General features: G+C 42.2%; 1 protein-coding gene across 1 annotated transcript in view; it reads left to right on the top strand.

Annotated features, from left to right (window-relative positions):
- Positions 1-536: 536 nt before the first annotated feature.
- The window catches only part of LOC139000641 (eukaryotic translation initiation factor 1A, X-chromosomal-like), a 43,899-nt gene continuing 34,125 nt past the window's right edge, over positions 537-10,310 (top strand). Inside the window, exons 1-2 of the mRNA XM_070402783.1 lie at positions 537-767; positions 5,102-5,185. Of these exons, the coding sequence (XP_070258884.1) occupies positions 752-767; positions 5,102-5,185 (100 nt within the window). The 5' untranslated portion in view covers positions 537-751. The remainder of the gene's footprint in view (positions 768-5,101; positions 5,186-10,310) is intronic.

Genomic DNA, 10,310 nt, shown 5'->3' with positions numbered 1-10,310 from the left:
TATTAAGAATTATTATTTTTATTTTTTAAATATATTTTATTGATTTTTTTTACAGAGAGCGAGGGAGAGGGATAGAGAGTTAGAAACATCAATGAGAGAGAAACATCGATCAGCTGCCTCCTGCACATCCCCCACCGGGGATGTGCCCGCAACCCAGGTACATGCCTTTGACTGGAATCGAACCTGGGTTTTTGACCGGAATCGAACTTGGGACCTTTCAATCCGCAGGCCGATGCTGTATCCACTGAGTCAAACCGGTTTCGGCTAGCTGAGCAATTTTAGGTAAGAAGTTAGAGCTGATGAATCAGCAACTTCTAGAAACTGCTAGATAGGAATGTTACAAAGCAGTCGCTAGTGGTAGTACATGGCTTTTTATTTTCCCCCAGCTCCGCCTCTCGGTGGTTTTCCAAGGATTTATTTACTTTATCTTGAGCCCATTACCACGTTAGTATCTCTTGCTTTAACAGGCGTCAGTCACTCTGGTACGCAGGCGCAGTAGATGGGGACGGTGGGAGGAAGGGGAAGGAAGCGAGGAGAGGAGGCGGGCCCAAGTGAAGGCGCGGAAAAACAACGCCAGCGGCTGCGGCGCCATTTGCTTATGTAGAAGCGCGGTTGTCTCCTCATCGCTGTGGAACTCAGTTGCATCACTGTTTCTCGACGTCTGTGATTGTTTCGTCTTGTGTGCCTCTTGGAGGAGTCGCCGTTGCGCAGGCACCATCGGATCCCCAACCGCCCGGAAGCCGGCACCATCATGCCCAAGAATAAAGGTAGCTCCCTAGTACCACGGTCTGTTCAGTCCAGTGCTTTCAGCCGTGGTTCGGGACCAAACCGCATTTACCAGTCTTCCTTTCCTTTTGCGGCTGTGCGATCCGGGCGTTCTGGGTTCGGGAGAGGAGCTGGGAAGTTTAGTCACATTGGGTTGGAGCAGACGCCATTTTTGTAGGGATTCCAGCACCGTTACAGGGATTCCTGAGACCTGGTCCTTCAGGCCTTCCAAAGACTTCTGAATCAGTTTTTAGCTTTCAAGGATTAATTCCTGCTTCTCTGGTTTCTTTATGGGCAGTTAACTGTTGTTGAAGATACTCCCTCTTAACAGTATGCAAATTCTTGACACGTACTTGGCTTAATCTTTGGAGATTCACTTTCGTCCAGCCATTCACAGAGTTTAACGTTCTTTTCTAAAAGATGTGTTAAATATTTAGCAGAGTTTTCAGCCTTCGTTTCTAGTAACATTGTGGCGTAAAGATTTCTACCTGCTCTTTTATTTTACTAGGCAAACCGTTTACAAAGCGTCATAATTGAGAACAAATTTACTCAGAACTTCCAAAATTAGACTCCTCGCGTGTAAAGCAGAACACTTGCACACTAATTTTTGAAAGAAATTCTGCAACTTGTTACAGACCAGAGATGTTCTGATACTTTAAATGGCCTTATAATATCTCCAGAAAAACGTGACTATACAAACCTGAGAATGTATGTTTCACAAGAAATGGCCTTTTTTTTTTTTCACAGCCTACAAGAAATCTTTATTAATTCATTCTTAGGTTCCAGACCTACCTATGTTCTCCTTTCTGCTTGTCACCACTTATTCCAACGGTTCTTGATCCCAGTTCCGTGCATTCGGTGCAATGTTGTCTGGATCCCCCAAATCAATTGTCTAAATCCTTTTTGTACCAATGCTTTACTGTTAATTTCTGGGAGAGACAGAGTATTTTGCTAACTATATGATAGAAAATGCTGATAGCTTTCTGCTAGTCTCTAAAATTGAAGATTAACTCACAGATGATAACTAGATGACTTTAAAAGGGATCTTAACCTTTATTTATAGTGATGAGATTTTCAAGTATATAACTCACTAACCTGTATACTCTAAAATGAATAGTCCTGTTTAGGGACATTGAGTTACTAAAAATTGGCACTTAATAGCTGTTTAACCCTTTGCACTCCGAACCATTCTGGACATTGGCTACCAGCTACTCGACGCTACTTTGCGGTGGAAACGTGCATTTACAGACCCTCGTATTATTTAGAATAATTTTGGAACCAAGTAACGTATTATAATGATATTGGACTTATATGAATTGGGTGACATCGAGGAATGTATATTTGCAAAAAACACAATATTTTATTGTTTATAATTTTGTACAGTATGATAAGTTTTGTAACACACCCCAATATGCATTGCAGGCTGATTAGTGCATGTTTGACAGTAATAAGTGGTTTGACGCCTGCCACCAGGTGTTTTCCTGTTAGAACACACAATGCAGTCCCTTTTTCTTTGTCCCACATCGGGAATATGTAGTTTATTGTTTAATCCGACACAAAACCCGCTGACATTTCTTGTATATATCTTAGTAATTTTACGATATTTTGATTTAATTTCTTGTGCCATTTCAAGATAAAACTTCAGGGAAACATTCATGTCTCAAAAAGTTGCGTTGAAATAACTCAATTCCCCGTAATCACTAATAAACTGCAATGTCCCCTCTCAGGGGACATCCGAGTGATATGCTAGAATTCCGATGTCCCCTGAGAGGGGACAGCGGAGTGCAAAGGGTTAATGTTGTTGATGCTATTTCTCTGTACAAATCCACCCTTAGACAAATAAGTTTTCCTTTGGTTCTTTAGGACTTTTAAACTAAATGCCTAAGAAAGGTATTTGATTTGTTTAGGGAAGATTGTGAATTTTGGTTTAGTTTACTTTTAAAAAGAGAACAAAATAAAATATTAGAATACACAATTTATATGATCTGTTCCAATCTTTTTCAAGAGAGATTTTTAAAGTATATTCTATTACATGGCATGACAATATTGGAGTGAGTAGGGTATGGTTAATTCAGGTAAATTGACAACAAGTCATTTTTATATTTAAGGCACAACAAAAAGAATATATATAATAATAATAAGTTGGAACTTACACTTCTGAATTTAAAAATTGCAACAGAGTTGCATTTAAAGTCCCCTGTGCCCATCTTTCAAATCTCCTATTCTGGAGGTAATCATTCTGAATTTTTATATTTTAAATCCATATGTCAAAACAGTCTGTTACCTCTTGAGTTATGGGTTAAAGGGTTCTTTTAAAAAGTCCTAAGTTTTTGCCGTAACCGGTTTGGCTCAGTGGTTAGAGCATCGGCCTGCGGACTGAAGGGTCCCAGGTTCAATTCCGGTCAAGGCCATGTACCTTGGTTGCGGGCACATCTCCAGTGGGGAGTGTGCAGGAGGCAGCTGATCGATGTTTCTCTCTCATCGATGTTTCTAACTCTCTATCCCTCTCCCTTCCTCTCTGTGAAAAATCAATAAAATATATTAAAAAAATAAATAAATAAAAGTCCTAAGTTTTTGAGGTGAGTTTTACTAATGTAGACAGAAAACTCTTCCTGTTTTTCTTTTTTTGTATATTTTCTTTATACATTGGGCCATATATTGACTATTGTTTTGGGCTCATTCTCATTGAGCTTCTCTTTAGAAATCTGAGAAACCAATCTTCAAATCAGAAAAAAAGGCATCTTCTGCTCCATTTTTGAAGAGCATTTGGAATAACATGCTTCTACACTTCAAGGGTGTTGTTACATGTATTTAAAAATTGCCACTCCTTTAGAAATGGATGAAATACTTTTGGTTTGCTCTTTTGAAAAAATGGCAAATGCTTGTATATATATGTTTTAGTATGCAAAGCAGTTATAATCCTTGCCCTAGTGGATCCTAAGGGCTTTCCCTTCTAGGAAGTCAGGTTAGATGTATCCTAATCCATAAGATAGTGAATATAGATGTATTGAGAACTTGGGGAGGTCCACATCCCTTTTTTAAAAAAATATATTTTATTGATTTTTTACAGAGAGGAAGGTAGAGGGATAGAGAGTCAGAAACATCGATGAGAGAGAAACATCGATAAGCTGCCTCCTGCACACTCCCCACTGGGTATGTGCCCACAACCAAGGTACATGCCCTTGACCAGAATCGAACCTGGGACCGTTGAGTCCGCAGGCCGATGCTCTCTCCACTGAGCCAAACTGGTTAGGGCAGTCCACATCCCTTTTACTACATCACAGAGCAATGGGAGACTGCTCCAGAAAGAACGGTCCTAGAAGATACATTCAAGAACATATATGCTGTCTTTACAGTGGCCAGTTGCACATTTTAAATTGTGCTTGGGATGTGAACTTTTTGTTTTGAACTCTTCCCAGGAGTCCCTATTGTTACCACTTATAGCTTCTCTTTCACCTATTGTAAATGACTACTTTGTAGTTTAGTTCCTCGAATAGGAATAAGATGCTATGGAGAAGAGCCCTAGTTCCTTAATTATTCGGTAGAAAGTCTCACAGTGAAATAAAATTATAACCATCCAAATATGTTCAACTATAAAAAAAGCAAACATTGAAAAATTTTAAGTATTTTATATCTTAGCATGGTGGTTAAAGTAGAGGACTAAATAATATTCCTTCTTTGATGATGGGAATGAAAATTAGTATAGCTCATCAAAAGATGATGGAAGTGAAATTCTATGTAAATTTACCCTTTGGATGTTTTTTTATGGAATAATCTTCAATTCAGCATTATTTAACAAAAATGAAACATTAGAAATAACCAAAATAAGGGATTAAATATACTTTAACCATTTAACTGTCCATCGTAGTTTGTGGTTATTGACATCAAAAGACATTTAACACAAATTATTTAGTGGATTATAAAAGAGTTCTATTTTTATTTGGAAAGCTTAGGTCATAAGATGTAAATAGTTTTCTCTGATAATGGAACTTTTACTCTGCTTATTTATGTTTATATAAGACATACTTTTATGTCTGAAAAATTCAAATACAAATGTTGGAAAGGATAGGGGGTTAATATAGTTTAATCTGGTAAAAGACTACAGAGAACTTTGGCACATTAAAATGTAACTGATTAGGTAACCAAATGAAGTTAATACTTAAAAATCTTACTTAGAGTTCTGTTAGTGTTATACTGTGATTTAAATGTTGATATATTTTATTTTTCTCTAAGTGATTTTGTAAAGCTTATGGGCCTTATTCTAGCTTGTTTCATAATAATGTAAAATATACATTAATACATTTGACCTTTTTTATTCACTTTTTTGTTCAATTAGGTAAAGGAGGTAAAAACAGGCGTAGAGGTAAGAATGAGAATGAATCTGAAAAAAGAGAATTGGTCTTTAAAGAGGATGGCCAAGGTAAGTTTTTAAAAAATTATTAACATTTTTATTTTTAGTGTGAATTTTAGTCTTTAACATCAAATGGATCAAATTCATAATCTTAAGTAGTTATTGCAGTGTCTCTATTTTGCTTTTCCTCATTTGTAATCCTTTTTACTTCTTCAGAATTTGTTTATTAAATAATTGATTATATACTAGGTCTAGGTAGAAGATTAATTGGTGGCATTTTTGTAACTAGAGTTTCTTTTGTTTTGTGAAGAAGAGCATGATTTGACAGTGAATTTTAATTTTAGGGATGAGAGCAAATTAAATCTGTATGCTATCATTGAAAATTTCATACTCTAGTATGGTGGTAATGAGTAATGTTATACATTATCCAATAGACCGTGGTTATTTGTGACCATGGTAATTTGTTATTAGTTCTCTAATGCCAATAGTATATCCTATGTAATAAAAGAGAAACATGCAAAATAACTGTTCTTCTGATACACTCAAGATACGCTTACAAGCCAATCGGAGTGAGTATGAAAATTAACCCAACTAAGATGGTGGAAGCCATAGAGCTGGAGCGAGTAGGAGGCTTGGGTTGCCCTGAGCGATGGAGGAAGCCAAGCTTCCTGCCTGCCCTGGCTGGCCCTGGGCTGTGCTCAAAGCTACAAAGTTTCAATTATAGAAAATAAATAAATCCCAGAAAAAAAGGAGAGGCTGGGAGCTAGGGTCGCAGGGGGGCATGGCCAGCCTGAAAATGGCCCTCAGCCCCTCACCCAGGCTGGCCAGGCACCCCAGCGGGACCCCCACTCTGACCTGGGACACCCTTCAGGGCAAACCAGCCAGCCTCCTCCCATGCACCAGGCCTCTGTCCTATATAATAAAAGGGTAACATGCAAATTGACCCTAACAGCAGAACGACTAGGAATGACTGGTCACTATGACACACACTGACCACCAGTGGGCAGATGCTCAATGCAGGAGCTGTCCCCTGGTGGTAAGTGCGCTCCACAGGGGGATCTCTGTTCAGCCAAAAGCCAGGCTGATGGCTGCCAGCATGGCGGTGGTGGTGCGACCCTCTCCCGCCTCCTCAGCAGCACTAAGGATGTCTGACTGCAGCTTAGGTCTGCTCCCTGCTGGTAAGTGGACATCCCCTGAGGGCTGCCTGGCTGGTCACCCCAGAGGGATGTCTGTCTGCCAGCTTGGGCCCGATCCCCCAGGTAGCGGGCCTAAGCCAGCAGGTGGACATCTTCCGAGGGGACCCAGACTGCAAGAGGGCAAAGGCCTTGCTGAGGGGACCCCCCCCCCCAGTGCACAAATTTTTATGCACCAGGCCTCTAGTAATGTTATAATTGACAATACTATAGGATTAAAACTGTATTCCAAGATACAAAAAATTAAGATAATAAATTGATTGGAGCATTTGGTTTTTCCATTAAAAAAATAATGTTAAACTAACAGAAATCTATACTAATAAAAGGGTAATATGCTAACTATGGCAGACTTCTTCCGGACATTTTTCCAGACAAAGCTGCAGCGGCTGCCCAAGGCTCAGGCAGGCCACAGATAACGGCTGCTGCTGAGAGGGTCCGAGGCTCAGGCAACCTGCAGATGGCAGCTGCTGCTGCCAGGGCTGGTCCACGACACAGGCAGGCTGTGGATGGGGGCTGCCACTGCAAGGGCCTGAGGCTCAGACAATGAGGGCCGGGTCAAGGCTCAGGCAAGCCGTGGTAGCTGGCAGTGGCTGCAGCAGTGGCATGATGGGGGCATGGCCTTCCCCTGATTGGCTGGTTGCCTCCCGCAGAGGGAGGCCAGTCTACAGTTTAGGCTCGCTTTCCATGGGCAACCCCTGAGGGCTCCCAGACTGTGAGAGGGGGGCAGGCCAGGCGGAGGAACCCGACCCCCTCCCCCCCCAGGGCACGGATTTTCATTCACCGGGCCTCTACTGTCATAATATGAGTCCATAAATTTCCATCTAATTTTTATCCAGATTCACAAATTTTTAGCATTTTCTTTCTCACTGTACACGTGTACATTTTTCCTAACTTCTAAAACTTTCTTACAGATACCTTAGTTACATACAGTTAGAGATTTCAACCTTAATTACTTTGGCATATATCTCCTAAGAACAAGTTCTTTTTATTTTATAACAATAGTAGAACTATCACAAAAAATTTTTTACTTTAAAATTATACTGTTTACTAGTACTATTTTGTCTATGTGGTAGCCACTAGTCTTATGTAGTTATTTAAGTGAATTAAAATTAAAATTTCGAACTATTGATTATCATATTGTTCAATTCAGATATCTAATGTCCCCATCAACAGAGAAAAATCTGTTGGACAGTCCTGACCCAATATACAATCCATATCAAATTTCTCCAGTTTTGTCAATAATTCCAAGCACTTCATAACAAAGCCATATGATGATTCATGCCATACATGCAAAGCTCAAAGGAGCCAACATTTTAATTGGTTATGTAAAACATGTTTTCTGGTGATAGGCCATCAGTTACTTAGCTTTTTCTCACTTCTATTAGAAGCTTGTTTTCAGGCTGATTTTATAATTTTTTTCTTCTTTTCCCCCATATTGAGGAAGTGCTAAGTAGCATAATCGAGGCTCATTAGATTTGATAAAAAGGACTCACTGTCAATATCAAACCCACAATTTATATGTTGTTTATCTGTCAATTTAATTATAGATTTGTCCAGGTTTTCTTTGAGGTTAGTGCTTACAAAGTTTAGTTAGTGTGGAAATTTTATAATTACCTGTTTCTCTCTTCTCACTCTCACTCTTCTGTGTTATCATTTATATCTAGAAAGAGACTGTCCCATACTTACTTTTTTTTTTAAATGTATTTTTATTGATTTCAGAGAGGAAGGAGAGAGAGATAGAAATGTCAGTGATGAGAGAGAATCATTGATTGGCTGCCTCCTGCACGCCTCCCCACTGGGGATCGAACCCACAACCCAGTCATGTGCCCTTGACCGGAATTGAACGCAGGACCTTTCACTTTGCAGGCCATTGCTCTATCCACTGAGCCAAACTGGCCAGGACCCATGCTTTCTAATTCTCATGTATTATCATTCTTTTCTAGGTGTACTGGAATTAGTTGGCCTCTTGAGGATACTGGGAATATTTCAGTTAAATATGTGACATTTTTATCAGGAACATTTTTTAACGAACCTTAATTGCTATGGTATTCTAAAGTAAACAAAAGCTTATAACTAATCTATTTTGCCACTAAAGTTTTTGAGAGAAAGAAGAGCCATGATTGGGCTAGTATCTAAATGAGAAAGATGAATAAACCTGAATTATATGATACATTTTGGAATGACTTTCACAGTACTCCTGTGAACTGATTTACTTAAAATAAGTAGATAATTAAAATATTTCTGATAAGATAGGGCTTATAATGGAAATTCCACTTAGGACAAATCATTGATTTCTGTAGGGTTTTATTTACTTTGAAAGGGGGAGTAAATAGTATAGCTGGAAAAGGCTGTATAATTTTTTTTTAAGTGGCTTGAAAAAACATCCATTTATTATTCCACAGTTTCTATAGATAAGAAGTCTGGGCAGGGCTAAACTGGTTTCTCTGCTCAAGGTCTCTCAAAGTTGAAATTAGGATGCCATCCAGGTTTCCTTTTTGGTGCCTGAGATCCTTTTCTAACTTCATTTTTTACATATATACTAGAGGCCCGGTGCACAAAAATTTCTGCACTCGGACAGGAGAGGGGGTCGCTCAGCCCGGCCTGTGCCCTCTTGCAGTCTGGGACCCCTCCGGAGATAACGGGTGGAAGAGGGCAGGCCCAATCCCTAGGTGCAGCACCTGGTCGGGCTCAGAGCAGGGCTGATTGGGGAGTTGGGGCGCCACCCCCTGTCATGCACAGAGCAGGGCATATCGGGAGCTTGCGATGTCAACTTCAGTCATGCTCAGGGTAGGGCCGATTGGGGGGTTGGGGCGCTGCCCCCTGTCACTCAGAGAGCAGAGCTGATCAGGGGGTTGGGGCTCCTTACCCTGTCCTGCACAGAGCAGGGCCAATCAGGGGGTTGGGGAGCTCCCCCCTGTCACGCACAGAGCAGGCCCGATCAGGGGGTTGGGGAGCTCCCCACTGTCACTCACAGAGTAGGGCCGAAAGGGCAGTTGTGGCCCTGCCCCCTGTCACACACAGAGCAGGGCGGATCAGGGGGTTGGGGCGCCGCCCCCGGTCACACTCAGGGCAGGGCCGATGGGGAGGTTATGGCTCTACCCTGGCACAGACAGAGCAGGTCCCGTGGCGGGGTGGGTGGGGAGGCCTTGGTTGGGGCGCTGCACCCTGTCACACACAGAGCAGGGCCGATCAGGGGGTTAGGGCGCTGCACCCTGTCACACACAGAGCCGCAGGGCGATCAGGGGGTTGGGGAGCTCCCCCCTATCAGGCACAGAGCAGGGCTGATCAGGGGGTTGGGATGCCTTCCCCTGTCACGAACAGAGCCGCAGGGCGATCAGGGGGTTTGGGCGCTGTCCCCTGTCACGTTGATCCCGATGCCTGGAGGCCCTGCGGCTCCGTTGATCCCGGTGCTGGGAGGCATATTACCCTTTTACTATATAGGATAGAGTCCTGGTGCATGGGTGGGGGCCGGCTGGTTTGCCCTGAAGGGTGTCCTGGATTGGGATGGGGGTCCCGCTTGGGTGCCTGGCCATCCTGGGTGAGGGGATGATGGCTGTTGGCAGCTGGTCACACACCCTTCAGTGTGGGGGTCCCCACTGATGTGCATGGCCGGTCTGGGTGAAGGGCTGAGGGCTGTTTTCAGGCTGGTGGGTGACTGAAGCTCCCATCCGATAATTTTTTCTTTTTTTTTTTATTCTGGGCCAGCTTTAGCTCTGAAGCTTGGCTCCAGCTCTGAGGCCACGGCTGCTGAAAGCAGGTATCTGGTTTGTTTGGGTTATATAATTGTAACACTGTTGCGGTCCTGCTCACTCCAGCTCTGAGATCCTGGCTGGCCGAAAGCAGGGATCTGTGTTTGTTATATAATTGAAACAATGTTGCGGTCCTGCTGGCTGAAGCCCAGCTGGCTGAAAGCAGGTTTCTGGGGTTTTGTTTAGGTTCTATATTAGTAACAATGTTTCAAACTGCAAGCTCAGAGGCCGTCAACGGCAGGCGGGGAACGT

The sequence above is a fragment of the Myotis yumanensis genome, unplaced genomic scaffold, assembly GCF_028538775.1.
Source record: "Myotis yumanensis isolate MYYU_CA2020_CCGP unplaced genomic scaffold, mMyoYum1.0.hap1 SCAF_24, whole genome shotgun sequence".
Lineage (NCBI taxonomy): Eukaryota > Metazoa > Chordata > Mammalia > Chiroptera > Vespertilionidae > Myotis > Myotis yumanensis.
The sequence above is the reverse complement of the archived record's forward strand: the minus strand, read 5'-3'. Positions and strand labels throughout refer to the sequence as shown.